The sequence below is a fragment of the Sporothrix brasiliensis genome (assembly GCF_000820605.1).
Source record: "Sporothrix brasiliensis 5110 chromosome Unknown Cont18, whole genome shotgun sequence".
Lineage (NCBI taxonomy): Eukaryota > Fungi > Ascomycota > Sordariomycetes > Ophiostomatales > Ophiostomataceae > Sporothrix > Sporothrix brasiliensis.
Window position 1 is genome coordinate 479399 of NW_024467137.1, and position 18366 is coordinate 497764.

General features: G+C 55.7%; 7 protein-coding genes across 7 annotated transcripts; 2 read left to right on the plus strand and 5 right to left on the minus strand.

Moving 5' to 3' along the window:
- Window positions 1–1833: 1833 nt before the first annotated feature.
- Window positions 1834–3368, plus strand: SPBR_09077 (UBX domain-containing protein 1; the record flags this gene model as incomplete). The annotated part of the gene is made up of 3 exons (XM_040767203.1): window positions 1834–1905; window positions 1983–2491; window positions 2576–3368. 3 exons carry the CDS (start codon window positions 1834–1836, stop codon window positions 3366–3368), a joined length of 1374 nt encoding a protein of 457 aa, XP_040619107.1.
- A 436-nt stretch (window positions 3369–3804) lies between these two features.
- Window positions 3805–5040, minus strand: SPBR_01779 (GTP-binding protein GTR1; the record flags this gene model as incomplete). The annotated part of the gene is made up of 1 exon (XM_040760089.1): window positions 3805–5040. The coding sequence occupies one exon, from the start codon at window positions 5038–5040 to the stop codon at window positions 3805–3807; it is 1236 nt and encodes a 411-aa protein (XP_040619108.1).
- Window positions 5041–5872: 832 nt separating this feature from the next.
- SPBR_01699 (uncharacterized protein) lies at window positions 5873–7279 on the minus strand (the record flags this gene model as incomplete). The annotated part of the gene is made up of 1 exon (XM_040760009.1): window positions 5873–7279. The coding sequence occupies one exon, from the start codon at window positions 7277–7279 to the stop codon at window positions 5873–5875; it is 1407 nt and encodes a 468-aa protein (XP_040619109.1).
- Window positions 7280–8575: 1296 nt separating this feature from the next.
- On the minus strand, window positions 8576–9265 carry SPBR_09093 (succinate dehydrogenase (ubiquinone) cytochrome b560 subunit; the record flags this gene model as incomplete). The annotated part of the gene is made up of 3 exons (XM_040767219.1): window positions 8576–8665; window positions 8749–9116; window positions 9226–9265. 3 exons carry the CDS (start codon window positions 9263–9265, stop codon window positions 8576–8578), a joined length of 498 nt encoding a protein of 165 aa, XP_040619110.1.
- A 972-nt stretch (window positions 9266–10237) lies between these two features.
- Window positions 10238–11784, minus strand: SPBR_01636 (uncharacterized protein; the record flags this gene model as incomplete). The annotated part of the gene is made up of 2 exons (XM_040759946.1): window positions 10238–10308; window positions 10371–11784. The coding sequence occupies 2 exons, from the start codon at window positions 11782–11784 to the stop codon at window positions 10238–10240; spliced, it is 1485 nt and encodes a 494-aa protein (XP_040619111.1).
- Window positions 11785–12955: 1171 nt separating this feature from the next.
- SPBR_01557 (uncharacterized protein) lies at window positions 12956–14700 on the minus strand (the record flags this gene model as incomplete). Its single annotated transcript, XM_040759867.1, has 5 exons — window positions 12956–13275; window positions 13349–13983; window positions 14038–14276; window positions 14514–14557; window positions 14619–14700. 5 exons carry the CDS (start codon window positions 14698–14700, stop codon window positions 12956–12958), a joined length of 1320 nt encoding a protein of 439 aa, XP_040619112.1.
- Window positions 14701–16036: 1336 nt separating this feature from the next.
- On the plus strand, window positions 16037–17377 carry SPBR_01733 (uncharacterized protein; the record flags this gene model as incomplete). The annotated part of the gene is made up of 3 exons (XM_040760043.1): window positions 16037–16797; window positions 17055–17106; window positions 17180–17377. The coding sequence occupies 3 exons, from the start codon at window positions 16037–16039 to the stop codon at window positions 17375–17377; spliced, it is 1011 nt and encodes a 336-aa protein (XP_040619113.1).
- Between the last annotated feature and the right edge of the window lie 989 nt (window positions 17378–18366).

The following is an 18366-nucleotide window of genomic DNA, read 5'->3' on the forward strand; positions in this document are numbered from 1 at the left end:
CGATGATTGATTATGAAATAAAGCTTTGGAAGAAACTGAGGGGACAGTTAGCATAGGACGCGGTGCTCGGGCACGTCCGATGATTGTTGAGATAATAACGACATCGAATGAACTGGGGGGACAGTTAGCATAGGGCGCGGTGCTCGGGCACGTCCGATGATCGTTGGGACATCGAAGGGACTGGGGGATGTTTGGAATACCATGGCTTTTCTTCGCTGCATTGCAGTCTTTCGCTTTCTTTCACCCCCAACGATGGCAAAATTGACTGAAAGGTCATACATAGGACGCGGTGCTCGGGCACGTCCGATGATTGATTTTGGGGCCAGTTTGAAATGCCAGAGATTTCTTTGCAGTGTTCTTTTCGCCTCTCACTAACGAAAATGAACGACAGTCAATACCATGCATCAACTGCAACTATGCAGCGTCCATTGCATCCTCTTTAAGAACGCAAGGTTCTGATGTCTGCGAGCTGATCATGGCGGTGCCCTCAAAGGTGAGACTTTTATACTTCCCCAACGATGAAAATCCACACGACCCGAAGAGTCACACATAGGACGCGGTGCTCCTCTCACTAACGAATATGAACACAGGTGCGAAGATGGTCTTTTATACACAAAACAGTAAGGTTCGAGGTCTGGTGTTACGGACTAATAGCCATTGGCTATTGTGGCAAAGATGCGGATTCATGGAAAATTAGGTTCGACGTATACGATGCAAATTCTAGGCTTTCTCTCCATCATATTCCACTCATTGTTCTTTTGTGTTTTATCAGTCACTCTTTTCTCAAGCAGATAGCTTTGCGTCGAATGCTATTCCCATCGTGGCAAAATCATGATATCATTATATTAGAGTTCACGGTGCTAACGAAAAAAAAACACGGATAGAGGCGTGCGGAGAGTGGACATGAGCGAACGCTAGGCGCACATATTTCTGGCCATACGAAGTTTCGTGTTACCATCCAGCCATCCCTTAACACACAATTACATTAAGCTGAGGACACACCCAAGTGGCTGCAGGTGCTCAGGTATTCAGGTGCTATACCGCGCGACCTGCAGTGACTTTAACATCGACGCCGACGCCAATCACATTGCTGGCACCAAGGGCTCGACCGCCGATTTGGTCAACACAGCACTGCTGGTCTTTTATGTCCCGTCGATGAGACATGCTAGCACGGCTGGTTGTTTATCTCGGCCGGGCAAGCTAACAACCATCTTACATTGTGGGACGAAATTACAACACCCTCTGACCCTGATTACTGTATTTACTTTCTCCAGTGTATTTTTAGGGATCCAATCACCTCTCCTCTTTCAACGTTCAGCGAACGTCCGGAGCTCGGAGGATCCTTTTGCCGCTTTTCCGTTTTGGGCCATATTCAGGTAAAAACTGGGTCCATCTGAGTCGCCGCTGTAAAACGGCCTTCAGCTTCCACGGCGTTCCAGCGGTCCCACTTCTACCGCCCACCACGGGCCACGCTTTACAGTTTACAGGCGGGGCAGCATCTCTACAGTGGGAGAGTGGACGGTCGAGAGGGTGGCTTTTCGAGTATCTGTCGCCAACGCGGCAGCACCAATTGTAAGCTTGACGTCGCCACAAAGCTGCCTATTGCCTAAGCTAGGAAGCACGACTCGCTAGAGATTCGGCCAGTTCTTGACATTTGACACTACGTCGTACTTCCTCACAAATACCGTAAGGAACAACGTATTTCACAACGTCCTCACCTCTCTCTTCCTCGCATTCTTTACCGACACAAACAGCTCAGCTGCCTCTCGACTGCCAGACAGCTACGACACGTCCTATTCCCCACTACCGCTGATCAATCAACTGCTTGCCACCATGGCAGAAGGCCTTTCCAAAGATGAAATCATCAGCTCCTTTTGCGGTATCACGGGCGTCTCGTCCTCCGAGGTGAGCTTTTTTTAAATGGCGTTGCTCCGCTGACGGCGAGAACACCAACCGCTGACTTGTACGCCTAACGTCTCCAGGCCACCGACTTTCTAGATGCGGCGGACTGGGACGCTGATGCCGCTCTCGCCGAGTTTTATCAGAGCCAAGAAGATGCCACTTCAGGAGCAGCTGCTGCTTCTGTGGCCGCTGCCCCAGCTGCAGGCGCGGCCGCCGCCACCGATGCTTCCTACACAGGTCCCCGCACCCTCGACGGCCGACCTGCCCCGCAGTCGTATTCCAACGCCGGGTCCTCCTCCCGCGCCGCCTCGTCCTCCTCCCGGCAACCCCAGCCGAAGCGAAAGGGCCTGATGACAATGAGCTCGTTGCAGAGCAGCGGCGGCGGCGGCAGTGGTCACGGCCATGGGCATGCGCACGACGACGACGACGACGACAACTACGATAGCGACGATGAAGACGACAAGCGCGGCCGCGGCGACCTGTTTGCCGGTGGCGAGAAGTCTGGCCTGGCTGTCCAGGACCCGACCGTAGGCGGTCCCTCGAGCGATGCCCGCCGCGTCATGCGCGATATTGTGGCCAAAGCAAAGGCGTACGTTCCTTCCGTCCTTCCCCAGGACTGTGCGACGTACATACACAGCGTACATTGTATCCCGCTGACCATGTGAAGGAACAGACAAGCCGGAGAGACGCCCGGCCCATCGCAGCCGCCACCGTCGCGCTTTCGGGGCTCGGGCCAGACGCTGGGCGGCGAGGGTGCCGAATCACGCACGATCCCGGATCCGGCAGCGGCCGCGTCAGGTCGGCCGAGTGCGGCAGCAGCAGCCGACGCCCCCGCGGAGCAGCGCGTCCTGCATATCTGGCAGGACGGCTTTAGCGTTGATGACGGCCCACTGCACCGCTACGACGACCCCCAGAACGCCGCCGATCTGCAGATGATCCGCCAGGGCCGCGCGCCGCTGCACCTGATGAACGTTCCCTTTGCCCAGGCCGTCGACATCAAGCTGCACGAGCACGAGGAGAACTGGCATCAGCTGCCGCGCGTGTACCGTCCTTTTGCGGGCGAGGGCCACCGTCTGGGCAGCCCTGTGCCGGGCGCCCCGACGACTGCTGCTGCTGCTGCTGGTAGTATCGACGCTGTGGCCTCGGGTCCTGCGTCGTCCTCCGCGCCGGCCGCAACCACGTCGAATCCCAACCCCACCACCCACGTCGACGAGAGCCTCCCGACGGTCAACCTCCGTGTGCAGCTGCCCGACGGCACCCGGCTGCCGGCGCGCTTCAACACGTCCCAGACCATTAGCGACGTCTACGACTTTGTGCAGCAGGCCCTGCCGGCCTCGTCGACGCAGGGCCGCGCGTGGGTGCTGGCGACCACGTTCCCCAACAAGGAGCACACAGACAAGTCGCTGGTGCTGGGCGAGACGGACGAGTTCAAGCGGGGCGGCGCAGCGGTTGTGAAGTGGGTGTAGAGAAGGTCGGCCCTTAGTGATACTTGAGTAAGAAATGGGACGGTGCGGTATGGTACGGACGGTGCAACAGGTCCACGTGTTCAATTCATTTTCATTTTCATTTTCATGTTTCATGATGCATGCGTAAGGTGCAATACATAGACCATGCTACCCAGCTGTTTTCACCCGTTGATAACATTGTTTTTGGTGATTTGCGTTGATGTCATGGACAACGTCCTCTTGATGCACAAGTGCCTGTGTGTTGATTCTAACTACGACCTAGAAAGAGAAATGCAAATGCAGTATGCCATGATCGTTATCGACACCAGCTCGGTGCTAATTTGTTCCCAAAAATACAATATATGCCCAATGAAAAGTCCGTGTCCCAAACGCCACATTGCTTCTCTTGTCTGTCCCACAATCTGGGTATCGTTTGTGTGCCTTTGCCTCCTTTCCGTCACGCATACACGGCTGACGATCCATTTCCACCGTATTGCTGTTGTTGTTGCTGCTGTTGCTGCTGTTGGCCCGGTTGATTTGGTTGGCTTTGCTGCTGCTGCTGCTGCTGCTCCTTGTTTGTCGTCACACCCACTGGCACGTCCAAGAACTCGAATTGCTTTGCCGCGATCTGCGTATTGAGCAGGGCCGCATTGAAGCGTGCTTCGCCTGGTGGCAACACCACCAAGATGTAGGTGTTGGTGGTGAACTTGCCGATGAACAGATTGAAGCGCACACCGAAGCGCAGCTCAAAGAGCTTGAACTGCTCGGCGTTGCGCGGCGTGCCCGTGTAGCGCGCCAGCGAGCTCTTGAAGCTCTTGAGGATGTTGCTCATGCGCTCGAAGCGGTCCTCGCAGGGGTTGGACGCGCCCTCGGCCGAGGTCCAGTGCGAGACGACCAAGAAGGAGGTGCGCTCAAACAGCAGCATCTCCTCGGCCTCGAGCAGCCGGCCCAGGTGGCCCAGGTTCGTCTCGATCAAGGCCAGGTTGGGCACCAGGTCGTGGATGATGCTGGCCCACGCCTTGTAGAGCGACTGGTCCCAGATGCTCGTGGCAAACGGCGTCAGCTCGAGGTCGGGCAGGTCGTCGTATTCGCCTCCCATGGATGCATCACCGCCGCCACCACCCTCCACAGCACTGCCCCCGTCTGACAGGACCTCGCCGCGCGCATTGTCTCGCACGTTCTGCAGGTACTCGGCCGTCTTCTGCCGCACCAGGCGCACGCGCTCCTCGAAGACGGCCTCGCGCGACGCCGCCACAATAAGGTCCATCTTGTGGATCAGCACAAACACCTTGGCGCCCGACGAGTACTGCGTCAGCGCCGAAATCACCGACACGTACGTGGCCAGGTCCCGCTCGACGTCGCGCGACTCAATGTCAAAGACGTAGATGAGCACGCCGACGTTGCTGAACACGTGCTGCCGCTGCTGCGACAGGTAGTTCTCCGTAAACGCCTCCTGGCCGCCGCAGTCCCAGAGGTTCAGCGTCAGGTTGCCCAGGAACTTGACCTGCGAGAGGTCAATGTCGATGGTGGCGCCCAGGCGCCGCGTGTCGCGGGCCAGGTAGCTGCTGAAGATGATGGAGCGCATCGACGACTTGCCGGAGCCGCTCTTGCCCATGAGCAGCACCTTGCGCTTCTTGGGCTTCTTTACCTCGCTGCGCACGTCGGCGCCAAAGAAGGGGATGCTGTCGGCCATGCTCGCGGGCACGTGGCGTGGTACGTGCAATACGTGCAAAAGACGGGAGATCCGGCGAGAGGCGTGCGATCGGATGAGAGAGGTTGGTTGGGCAGGCCGTCGGAGTGTCGCAAGAGCTGCGCAGCCAGCTATTCGTGGATGGGCGCTCAGGCTGTATGCAGTGGTCGTTTCGCTTCGCTATCGTTGCATTCGTTGTTCGTTGGTCGTTGTTCGTTGTGGTCGTGTAGGCGGCCGGAAAGGCTTTGGGCTGTTGAGGTGAGCTTGAGCTTCGTTTGTAAAGGCGGGGAACATAGACCATAAATCTCGTCGTGGTTCTAGGCGGTTTGTCTGGGCCCGTGCAGGAAAGTCATCCGCTGGAGCGTGGGTAGTGGGGCTGCTGAGAGAACCATGCAAAACCAGTAAAGCCCACTGCGATAACAGCGCTGGAGCTGATCCCCACGCGGCATTAGCTGCCAATACGGCAGATTGAGGCGCTATCGACACTAGTTACAGTGGGCCTAACGATAATCTACATCGACAACGTCGAAGCAGCTGTCGTCAATTATTTCAACTAGGACGCATCAAACTTATCCCTTGTTCATTACCACGTGCTTCTGCCTCTTCCAAATATACGACGATATTCCTATGAACTATACGCTTTATGTTATGCGTTTGAAGGAGGACTCGAACCGTCTCGCTCCCTCCTCTCTCGGCAACCTCACGCCCCTTCCTAGTTGTGCATTCTATCACGGACCACACATTTTTAGGCCTCATTTTTCTAGACAGCTTTCTAGACAGCTTTTCCCGTGGTATCTTATCCTGTCTCCTACGCCATCATCAACCTCCAGGCCTCTCACCCCAACGGACAGCCGCCTGTCCGTATCGTGCGCAGCCGCTCCATTTCTGCCGCCGTCTCTTCCTTCCCCACGCCCATGAAACTGAAGGGTCCCAGGTCCAATACCAGGAATCCTTCAGGCAAATAAGTTCTGCCCCCTTTGCCTCTGCCCCTTCCACCCTCCCTGTGTGCTCCCCGTCGGTCATCTTTATCTGCAGGTCGCGCATCTCCCGGCACCGCGCCACCGACGGCCCGCCTCAGCAGCGCCATGGGCCCCCAGCGATTCCACAGCGTCGGCGCGTTGTACCACGGGTGTGTCAGGTACTCGTTGAGCTGCACACGGCCCGTGGCTGGATCGGCCTGGGCACTGGCCACGCGGTAGACGCCAAAGCGTGGCAGCGTGAGATGCCGGAGCACAAACCGGCGCACGGCCAGGGCGCCATACGTCACGAGGCACGCAGCCAGGCCAGGCGTCTCGTAGGCAAAGGCCGCGCGCATGCGGTCGCTCATGAGCACGGTCAGGGCCTCGACACAAAAGGGTTCGAGGGCAGACGGTACGAGCTGCAGCAGCATGGCCGTCAGGCGCCGGGCGGGCGGGATGTTGGCCGGGTGCAGGCCCATGGCGGCGCGCTCATACTCCTCCGCCCATGCGGATATGGCGTCGACAAACTCCAGACCGTCGCGCCAGCTGCGGCCGGCGCCCTTTTCGAGGCCCTGGGCCCGGGGACCCGTTTCGCTGGTCGGCCCGTACTCGATCCCCATAGCCTTCCCGAGGCCCATCCAGAACACGCCAATGGCACAGCGCTCCAGGTCGCTGAGCGGGCGCCACTCATAGCGGCCAATGAACCGGATGGGCTCCGTGACGCAGGCGGCCAGGGTGTACAGCAGGTCGGCGTTGCGGATCTGGCCGGCCGCACGGTACTTGCTATGCAGGTAGTTCATGCGCGCAATGGCCTGCAGCGCTCGGACAGACGTCGGCGGGTTGACCGAAAACTCGCTGATGATTGCCAGCGTGTCGGCGGCGCGCTTGGCGGCCGGCAGCGGATCGGTCACGGCGCGCGTGGCGCCGACGATGCGCGAAATGGTGGGGATGCCATACGTCTTGAAGATGCCAAACTCAATGGCCAGGGTGTACATGAAGGGGAACTCGCGCTGCTGGATGGTGGCCACGATCGCCTGGGCGTCGTTGGTGGTCATGGCGGCGAGGGACGCGCGGTCTGTGTATGCGTGGTCGAATTGGCGGTGCATGGCGGCAGCGCGGCGGAAGCGGAGCAGGCGGCACACGGTCACATAGACGGCGAGGCAAGTCAATACGACGACAAGGGAGGGTAGGTTGGCGACCGTCGATGGGAGACCTATGATGTGATGCCGCAACATGCGGGTGGCTGCTGTACCGGCCCCAGCTGTTTCGCTGTTGTGTCCCATGATTTTGTCTATTGATGATATTGCGTGACGCGGAACCAGAGAGTGTAAAAAATGATGGCGATGAGATTAGAATGCAGGACTGGAACGAACACAGCTTCCTTGTGGCTTCGGGACCAAGAAAAGAACGAGGAGCAACATCTGTCACCCCATCACCGTGCTGCTTCCACGAGATGATGGCGTTCACTCGGTGTTCATTCTGTAATTATCGGGCATCTACTGATTCAGGTATATGTCGGATGGGTGTGCAGACGGGTTGGATCAGATCATGTGGTTCGCGTCCGTTCTGTCCATTCAGCTGTGCAGATTTCTGCATTCTGCATCTGCGCACAAGGTGTCTCGCATCTGCAGCGCCCGAGATCCTGCCTTGGTTGCTGTGTCTTCCGCGTTCAAATGTCCCTGGAAGGTCCGTTGCATCCTCTGGAACGACCGTGGCGTTCTGCCCACAGAGCTACTCTGGGTGAAAATCCCGCAATGATTTGGTCGCCGAGGCCACTCATCTCTGCAGTTTATTCTCTCCTGGCCTTCCTGTTCCTCTTCTCTCTCTCCTCTCTGTCGTGCATGAACGTTCCGCCCGCTCAGCTCGGCCCGTTGCAACCATACTTCCTGCACAATGCTGCAGACCAGAGGCGTATCGCGTTCCAAAGGTAGTTGTGTGCAAATGCAAATGTTCTCTCCAAAATCCTTCCATGAGACAGCCGCGGACCACGACCAGATGTCATTGCGAAAACAAGCCAAGCGGAGGAAATTAAGCAGGACACGAGACGCAACACAAATTACTCGCATTTGTGCCATGCACTCCATACAACGTAACGGGATTGCGGTATGCGCTGTATCGGCTCTACGCGTCATTAATTAAATTGTCCGTCTATCTCCAGGTCTTCGTGGGAGCTTCAGACATTACCTTCGACATGTCCCTGTCTCCGTCACAAAATGAACTACTTCACGTCCACGATGGAGTGTGTGTTGGTTGTATTCTTACAGCACAGGTATATATGAGACAGGGCAATACATGTTATAGCATTTTGATCATGTTTTTATTGTCTTCGTATCTCTTTCGTTTCCTTCACTTTCTTTCTCATTTGTACAAGTACAGCCAAGGATTGACACTTCTCCCTGCCAAAAACATGTTTGGGTTCAGGGATCTCTGGACGTCTCCTCTCCGCCTCCAAGACCAAAGTCAAAATCCGTATGTAGAACAAATAAAATATGCAGCAAATGCAGCAAGTTGGGACCCTTTCCTCGTCATCGTTTCTCCCTGCACCTATCCGTCATCCTTTGCACCATGCGACAAGGCATCTACCATAGCAGAGCCAGGCCCAGGCTGCCAATCACGCTGGCCACCCAGATGGCATTCGTCGCCTTGGCAATGTCCGCCTTGCCGAAGCCCTTGACGGCCGCGTCCCACACGAGGTGGCGCACGCCGTTGAACGAGTGGAACAGGAAGGGAAGGCCGCCAGCGTCTTGAGGACCACCTTGGCGGCGACGGGCAGGCTGGCGGCAAAGGCCACGAGGCTGGCCGACTCGAGGTGCCAGCCGAGCAGCGGGGCGGCCAGGTAGGCGAGGGAGCCCGCATACAAGGCGCCGGCATAGGCCATGCCGGTGTAGCGCTGCATGATGGAGGCGCCGTACCAGATCTGGGCCGGGTCGTAGATGGTGAGATGGGGCGCGACGGGGCGGTTGAGGCGCTGGGAGGCGAGGACCTTGTTGGCTTCGTCGTGGGAGAGCTTCTGGGTGGTGATGGCGCGGGACTGGAGGGCCTGGGCCTGGAGGGCGGAGCGGACGATGAGGCCGCGGGCGATGCTCGGGGCGACGAGGGCCATCGAAGGCTTGGCGGCAGCTGCGCGACGGTGTGTTAGCAAGGGCTGTCATTGGAGAGGATAGAGCAACCACAGTAGATCGTCACCATCATCATCACCACGTGGCGGCAGGGGAGTCAAGATACGAACCTCTCCGGAGCGCCATCACGCCTACCCGCTGGGCGTTCATTGTGCTGTGTGTTGGAGGGAGGAGGGCGGTGGAGGGAAGATGGATAAAAAGAAAACGACAAGAGCCTGTCTGTCGTTATGTCGTCGTGGTCGCGAAAGGGTTGTGCTTTGCGACAAATTTGGTGATGCTTTGCTTTCCAGTTACAATGGCCTCCAGATCCAATTCGGCTTGGTTTTTCGGGCTTCCTCGGCTGTCACAAGCAGTTTCCTGGCCCTGGGGATTGCAGCGGTGGCCAGCCTGGGCCCAATTTGGGGCACTGGGGCGCTGGCTCCAGCGCGCGAGTCAAACCCGCCAATCACCGCGCCGCCGATTCTGTCCGCTCGTCATCAGTACCTGTTCCCCACCTTAATACGTACAGAGCAGAGCACATGCTTGAGGCAGGCGCACCGCAGCAAAATCGGATCAATATTTGGCCTTTGACTTGTGATCACGTGCACAGTGGGGAACTGTGGGGAGCGCCGAGCTCTCTCCAAATCACAGTGGAAATTTTCGTGATCTCGACTTGGACGCCTCCTTTCTTCCCTCTTTTCTTCTTCAGATAGATAAACGAGTGCTCTTGTGCACCCCTGGTTCGGGTCTTGTCCGCGGCCAACGGGTACGCAGCGGAGAAGGGAGAGGCATTTTGTCTCTGTTTTTCTCTGTCTCTTGGGGGCGCTCGGAGAAGAAAGTGCGATCCTTCGTTAATCTCTGTCATCAGCCGTCCATCTGATGATTGTTTCATTTTTGAGATCTACATTGCTGCGTCCTTTGCTACGATGCCTTTGTGCCTTTTATTCATTGTCGAATGTGATTTGATTCTGTCCGCCCGATGAGCGACCTGGGCTCACGGCCTCGCAAGGCTAGCTAAACGCGCCGAGCCCTTGCCAGTAACGTCCAATCCTTTCCATCCATAAACCTTCGCTTGCCTCGCCGGCCTCAATTCTTCCATCCGTTTCACGAGTACTCTCCTCCATGCCGGCCGACCGCGACCGCTCAGTAGAACGCATTCATCGCGCCATTGACAATCGACTCGACCGACCGCTCGCGTGCGTTTTTAAACGAGGCTGCAAGTCAGTGACCGGCACAGCAGTAAACGGGGGACGGGGAGACCAGGGAAGAAACTCACTCAGATCACGGAGCACAATCTCGCGCATCGCCTCGGGCAGCAAGTCAATCCGTGCTGGCCCGTTGACGTCACAAAACACACCCCGTTCGTTGAGCCACCACCGCTCCAGCAGCGTCCGCAGACACACGGCAAACAGCTGCCGGTCGCCCAGCACGCGCGCCGTGAACAGCACGTACGGCCAGTCGGCCGGCGGCACGATGGCACCGTCGAGCGTGCGGCGGCAGCGCGGGTTGCTGGTGACGGCGCGCATCCAGGTCTCGGCGCGGTTCCGGAAACGGCCTGCGCCCGCAGGTCCTTGGGGCGACGACGGCATGGCGGCATCGTACTGGTTGTTGGTCTGCAGCAGCTTGTGCTCTTCTTCGCCCTCCAGAACGCCCAACTGGTGGGCAAAAAGCGTGGCGTAGGCCAGCACGCGGGCCGGCAGCTCGGGCGGAATGGCCGGTGGGTGTACTATGGCACGGGACGGCGTCGTCGCCGGAGCCAGGCCGGGGCGTAGGTGTCCGTTTCCGCTTCCGTTGTTGCTTTGGTTGTTTTGGTTGTTTTTGCTGTTGCTGGTACCGTCGGAATCGCTCCCATGCCCATGATAGTAGCTAAATTCGGGAGGCGTCTCCACCTCCATGTGCAGCACCTGCAGCAGCCAATACATGCCGAGCACGGCCGCCTCGTCGGTCGCCGACAGGTCGTAGTCGTTGGTGCCCTGGTGGCACACGCGTGGCCAGTTGTGGGCAATGCTCTGCATCCGCCGAGCCGAGACGACAAAGGCCGTCGTGTTGGGCGAGCGATCCAGGCGGTTAAGGTGTACAAAGACATGCGCGGAGCCACCTGGCTGGATGACGACTTCGGTCATGCCGTCGTTGACGTCGTCGCCTGAGGTGCCGCCGGTCTGGGAATCGGCAACGGAGCCAGAGCAGGCCTCACTGGCGCTGTAGTCGCAATGATCGTACGCTCCGTCGTCCTCGTTGTCATCATTGTCGTTATCGTCGTGGTCCCTGTCGTCGGCCGCTTTCTTGTTGTCGGCTGTATTCTCGTTCAAACTCTCCACCACCTGGTCCCATGGCATCAGGCGAGGTCCCGGTTTCTTCTTCGTCTTGGCCTTGCTTCCGCCGTCCCGGCGGCCACGCTGCTCGTGCTCTCGGCTGCCTGTTCGCTGCGTCTTATGTACCGGCTTGGTGGCTTCTTCTCCCTTGTTTTTCTCCTGCTCCTGAGGCGCGCCGGGCCAGCAATTGAACATGGCGCCGCCACTGCCCGCGCTACCGAGCAGCTGCGGTTGTGGCAGGGCCGCAAACGGGGGGTTGCTGGAGATGGGTGCGTAGAAGCCACCGAGATTCTGCGTCGTAAAGTAGCCTGTCGAGCCGGGCGCACCGTAGCCCGGCGGCGGGTGTGCCTGCATATAGGGCGGATACGGGTAGGCCATGTTCGAGAGCGCAGGGCTCGACGTCGCCGGATCTTCTCGCCTTGTGACACTGTCGTTCGTGATCGAGTCGACTCTGTGATGAGACAAGTGCGAGTTGGTTGTCAATATGTGTGGTTGTAGACGTCAACGCTCGAAAAAAAAAAAGAGGAGGGAATAATAGGTGGGATAAAATGCCACGATGCAAAGTACAGAGACGCGTAGGTTCGGGGAGTGGCTCGCAGCGAGGAAAGAGAAATATCAAAGCACTGCTGTTCTATCGACGCGCACTGCTCTGTGGTGCTGCACAAGATGTCTTGTGTTGTTTTATGTTTGCTGCTAATTTGGAGAGAAGAGGAGCAAAGACGAGGCTGCAGTTGGCAGGCCACCCGTCTTGTAGGACAAGATTGGGTGCGAGGCGGGAGTTAAAGGTGAGGTGAGGAGAAAGTGATGCAAAAGTCATACAGATGCTCTACGGCAACGGCAAAGCGAAGGAAACACAATCTCTTCGAGGACATTCTCAAGGTGCGCAACGCGAGGTTTCAATAGATCACAGTTGTCAAGCAAGGCCTATTCTATGATTGCAATAGTGAAAATATTAAGTAGTAAATTAATTTAAATGTCTGGTATATTTGCACACAGCTTGGTTTCCTTGCGTTCGATTTGATGATTCGTTTATTTTATTTTATTCTACACATATTGCAACTTATCAAAAAGGAGCCAAAAAATTGTTAAAAAGTAAACAGAAGTGAAACGACAGTCTTGCATTTGATTGGAACTGATTCTAATATCGTTGGTCTGTAGTTTGTTCTACCATGGCCCATGGTTTGTTATCTTACCCTCCATTTTGTAGCCCATTTTCTCCCATCGTAAACGCAACAATAACGCCTGCGAAATAAGCAAATTTTTCTTGTCGTTGTCCGACTGTGGCCCCGCGGTGCCATTTTCATACCCGGATCTCTTTTGTGAACGCCCATTGACTTCCGTCATCATAAGAATTGTCCCGTAATCGTCGCAGAATAAAATGTGAAGGAAAACGCAACGCAGAAGATGAATCCCAGATCAGTAGCAGCAGAAAATAGCAAAAACGAACCATGTCCCATGAAATCAGCGAATATGAGAGCAATAGCAGAAATGAATAAGAACAGACACGAAAAAAAAACTCGAATCCAGCGAGCACGCAATATCAGAAAGATCAGTTGTAGTGCTGAAGAAGCGACAAGGGCGAAAAGTCCGGGTTCAGCCCCTGGCCCGTAAAGGCAGACCGGAAATCCGCCAGAAGCTGGCCATAGGGCTCTTTGTGGACGAGAACGACTTCTCGCATGTAATGCATCAGGCCAGAGAGGTCAAAACTGTCACTTGTCAGCGCCGCTTGGCTCATGAACCGGTACTTGAGAGCGCACAAAAAGTGGAAGCGAGCGACGTCGATAGGCTCCTGCCAGGCTTCGTCGATGGCCCGTTCGACAATCTGCATGATGATGTGGACGATGCGGCGGCGAACAACGTTGTTGGAGACTGATAAAACGAAGCGTTAGCATTTCTACCAATGTCATAACAAGACCGTGCTCGAGTTTGGTTGCCCACTTACAAAGAGGGCGATGGAGCACATACGGCAGATATGGTGCCACTGTGCTCAGTTTCTTTAAACAGTTGGAGACCTCTCCTCCCGTGAAATTGAGCGCCAGAAAAGGTTGGAACATGCTGAAAAGATCGTAATTGCTCGCCGAAAACGCTGCGGCGTGGAGTCCAAAAATCGTCTCCTCTAGAGACGACACCTCTGCATTTAGCAGCGCCCACCGAATGAATCCATCGATGCGAGGGCCCGCTCCACCAAACTCGGCGGCAAGTTCTACGACGCTGGAAACGGTACGCATGTCTATGTACTCGGTCGAAGCTTCTGTAGAAGTGTAATGAATCTGGTCAAAGAGCCATTTGGCCGCGTATTTGGCGGTCTCGAGATCTGAGGTGACATAAATGTTTATGGGCGCGCCGGGAATAGGATACTCCTCATTTTTCATCGCTTCCCACCCAGGCAAATGGCTGGTCATGCACTTTTCGCAGACCTGAAAATCGACAACACCCTGAAATCGGCCGGGGAACAAGTGTGGGTAGCCATCGTAAGAAGTATCGTGCACAATTCGAAGTCGGAAATCAGCACAGCCAAAGTTGCCGGCATGGCGCGACTCTGTGCATCGGTGGCCGCCAAACGGATTTCCAGCGGAACTGAATTGTATATTAGTATCTTGATGGAAAAGAGGTTCCAGAAAAGAAACCTACTGGGCTGTTGTGGTCACCGGAGACGTTCTGTGGCTGGCCCCCGTCGTCTCCGTCCGTTTTTCGGGGAGCGGTAGATTAGAATTGAATTCGGGCCAAAGGGCGACCGGCTGGTCGACAGGGACATGCTCAAAATGGGTTTCTCCTGCTAGGATGTCTGGAATTGAGCCGCAACCCACATCTGGATTGCACCATGCATCAATGTCTGGCTGATACCAGTCGTCGCTTTTGATGGGAGCATTCTGTGTTGTATCATTAAGGGAAGCCATGCCGTTTTGCATGTCGACAGAAACACTTTGAACCGGTTGCGCAGTGCTAGGAGGAACAATCGAAGGCCTTGCAGTATCATCGAGCCGGAGAGCGAAGATTCGCTCTTGCGTCTCTCGAAATAACGGTGCCAGACCCGCACCGCAGTCTTCCAGGTCTCCTCCAAGGGCAAATCTGCCGACAGGCTTTGGTTTAATGGGCGGCAAACTGACCTCGTGGTCAAGATTGTCTGGTGTGCGAACTTGTCTGCCGCGAGCTTGAGAAGCAGTTGTGTTAGAAATGGACCACAAAACCAATTGAATACTGATAAAACTCACCGTCGTCCCAGATCGAAGGCCCGTCTTCAAATGTGTCGAACACCCAATCTGAGTCTGGCGTGTGAATGACGGGGCTGGACATTGGTGACGAGCTGAGTTGATCCTGACCCGTCATGTTGAACAGAAGAAAAAACAACGAATGGAGAAAAAAACAAAGAAAGCACGAAAGGTGGACAAATCAAACTGTGTCGTAGACGATAAAGCGACAGGAAAATGGAAAACTGAAAATAAAAAAGGACTGAGAAGTCAAACAAGTGCAATTGAGAATAAAAAAAGAAACGCAGAAAGAAATGAAAGAAAAACGATTCAAGCTGTGAGAGAAAAAGCTGATGCGCCGGCGAACAAGCGACCCGACAGAGTGGTTGGAAGGTTGTCCGAGTGACAAAGTGAGAAATAGTTGAGATGAATCTGAGAAACCACGAAAACGACCAGATTATTCGCCGTAAAGCCGCACAAGGACGAAAAAAATCCCAGGAAAAAAATTCCACGAAAATCAAGGGTAGAATAGAAACCCGAAAACAATAGAACGACCTGTACTCTATGGACGAAGATGCTATTATGAAACGCGACTAGGAGAGGCCCGAGAAGATGTCTAGCCGCAACGGTGATGGTAAGAGAAGAGAGGAAATGGTGACCCGGTGGAATCAGAAGAGCGAAACCCAGAAGGACACAACGCCCGAAAGAAAAGACGACAAAAAGGTCACATGAACTAAACGAAGAAAAACAAAACAAACGAAAAAAATTAATACAGGAAATTCGTAAAACGGACCGGGGGATTGGGGGATAATGTCAGGGATAGTGCTGGCCTTGCACAGTATTGCATCGAACGGATCACATCTCTGATTTCGAGAGCATATAGGCGACGGGCAAGATGGCGAGGAAATAGAACAAAGAGACAAAAAGAAAAGAAGACGAGACAGGAAGCGCGGCAAATGCAATTTGAGCTGGGAGAGACGCGAGAAAAAGGCAACGCGAACGGCTACTTTTGTTGGGCACTGCTTCGAGAAGGTGCAGTTTGGTGTAGTTGCCGTTTTGGGAAGTACGTGATCTGGGCAACTCGATGGCTCTTTCCCTCTACAGTTGCTCGAACATACGACGCGAGAACGTGGTACTTTGGCTCGCGTCACGCCTGCACAGCCTAAACCTTCCGGGAAGCTTATTTTCGAGATGCATCGCGTAGCTCCTTTCCATGGGATGGACATGTACATGAACGCATGGCGATGTCGTTCCCCTCCAATCCTCACGACAGTGGGCATCACGTGATAGTAAACATCGTTTAGGCGATGAATAGCTAGAACTGATCGCTGTCTGCCTCGGCGTACTTTTGTCCTCCCTTCTTGCAAACTCAGACACAACACATAACAATCGCCCATTTTGTGTCAATTTTGCGCTTTGTTGTTTCCAGGCAACCCTCAGATATGTCATTACCACGATTTCCGGGCGTCGGTCGCCTCTTTTCGGCGTCGGCGTGGTCCGCAAGACCGTCGGGAGTGCGCTTCACCGGGCTTTGGCGGCCGGCAAACACAGTCGCCCGTCGCAGCGTCCGGCTCCGACCTCCACGCACATCTCGCCAATACAGCACCGAGCCACCGCCCAAGTCTACCGCTCCGCCGTCTCCATGCACAAAAGAAGCCGCGCAGGCCTCCCGTCTGGACCGTGTTTTGTCGCGGCTTCCCAAATCGCTACAAAAGTACTCGCGGCGGCTCAAGGATGCACCCGTGTCGCACGTCGTTGCGTTCCTGATCTTGCACGAGATGACGGCCATTGTGCCGCTGGTCGGGCTCTTTGGGCTGTTCCACTGGGCCGGCGCGGGCAGCGGCGGCAGTGGCAGCGGCGGTGGCATTGTGAGCAAGCTGGTGCCGCTAGACTACATGACGCACTACTTTGGCGGACTGGTGGTGGAGGGCGTGCGGCGGTTTGAAAAGTACTTTCGGAGAAAGGGCTGGTTTGGGTTCAGCAGGTACGACGAGGATGCAGACAGCACAGACGAAGCGACAACGACTGACGCCGTGATGAGGAAATGGGCGAGCGCCGAGAGCAAGTATCGGATTGTGGTGGAAGTGGGCCTGGCGTACAGCATCACCAAGGTGCTGCTGCCGCTGCGCATTGTGCTCAGCCTCTGGGCGACGCCGTGGTTTGCAGGCGTCTTGGTGCGGTTGCGTGGTCTGCGGCGAAAGGCGTAAGTGTAGGCGTTTTCGGGGTTTCTGGCTACAAAACTGTACGATCTTCGAGCATATAATTTTTATATAGCGAGCAATACGAGCAATTCGAGCCGCATCGGCGTCACAAGCAAGCAATTGGAACAGTTTTTCTGCCTTTACACGTCAAGGCTCTCTTTTTTTATTTGCTGTCCACCCAACAGCTATCTATGTCCATTTTTGTGATTTTTGGGGTTTGTGTTACTTCGCGTTTGGGTTCTCCGCGTGCCATAAACAGGTCGCGGGTCACGAACGAGAACCCTCCTGTGGCGATCAGGGACGATGACGCGGTAGGGTTTACTCGTAGATCCAGTCGTGCTGGGACGACTTGTAGGAGATGACATCGCCCTCCTTGAACCACAGGGCAATCTCCTTCTTGGCGTTCTCGACGCTGTCGGAGCCGTGGCAGACGTTGCGGCCGGTGACAATGGCATAGTCACCGCGGATGGTGCCGGGCTGCGAGTTCAGGGGGTTGGTGGCACCGAGCAGGACACGGCCGGTCTTGACGGCGTCAAGGCCCTCCCAGACCATGGCGACGATGGGGCCGCTCAGCATGTCTAGAACAGTTAGTGTGAAGACGACAACAAAGCACGTCGCTGAGCGCAAAATTGGACGTACAGGTAATCAGGCTGGGGAAGAAGGGCTTGTCCTTCAGGTCAGCGTCTGGAAGAGGGTGTGGTTAGTGACAATGGCCAAAGAGGTTTCCGAGACCAGAATATGTTCAGCAGGTCAGAGTTGAGCTCGGAAATGACGTACAGTGAGCCTCAAGGTGCTCCTTGGTGGGCGAGACCAGCTTGATAGCGGCCAGCTTGTAGCTGCATGGGATTCAGTCAGCAAGTGTCTGGACGGGACGAGGGGCATTGGAGGCTGGGAGAGGACCGAAACATACCCACGCTGCTCGAAGCGGCTGATGATGGGGCCGACCAGGCCACGCTGAGGAGAAGAACGATGTTAGGTATATGGACGAAGGGCGATACCAGCGGCGGGCAGCTATGTTGTCGAGAAGAAGGTCAGACGAACCTGGACGCCATCGGGCTTGATAGCAATGAAGCTGTGACTGTTAGCAGCTGAGCGCCGGTGTTGTGTGCTCCCTCTTGGAGCCCAATTGAGTCAAGAGAGGCGGCTGTTCCTTGGACAAACTTCTAAAGAGTCGATGGGAACTCAGATAGCAAGCTTGGAAAGAAGCCAGAGAGAAAGGAGTGGAAAATCCAAACAGGACAACTTACGTCTGCTCAGTAGCCATTGTGTTGGATTGGGGTGGTTGGACACGGGGTGGAGTTTCTGATAGAGGTTTGGAGGATGGTTCGAGATGCAAGAGAGAAGATGCAGAACTTTGCTCGGCCGGCGACGTAAAAATAAGGGCCAGCTGGTGGTGGTGGTTGTGGTGCTGGTATACGAGGGCGAGCAGGAGGAGGACGACGGCCAGCAGCGAAAACGACAGTGGTGGGGTTAAAATTTGCGGTGTCTGATGGTGGGGCAGTCTTTCACGTTCGCGCTGCTGGCTTTCGCCGGCCGCTGTCGTAGCGGGGCCAGGCGCCATTGGGTTTTCG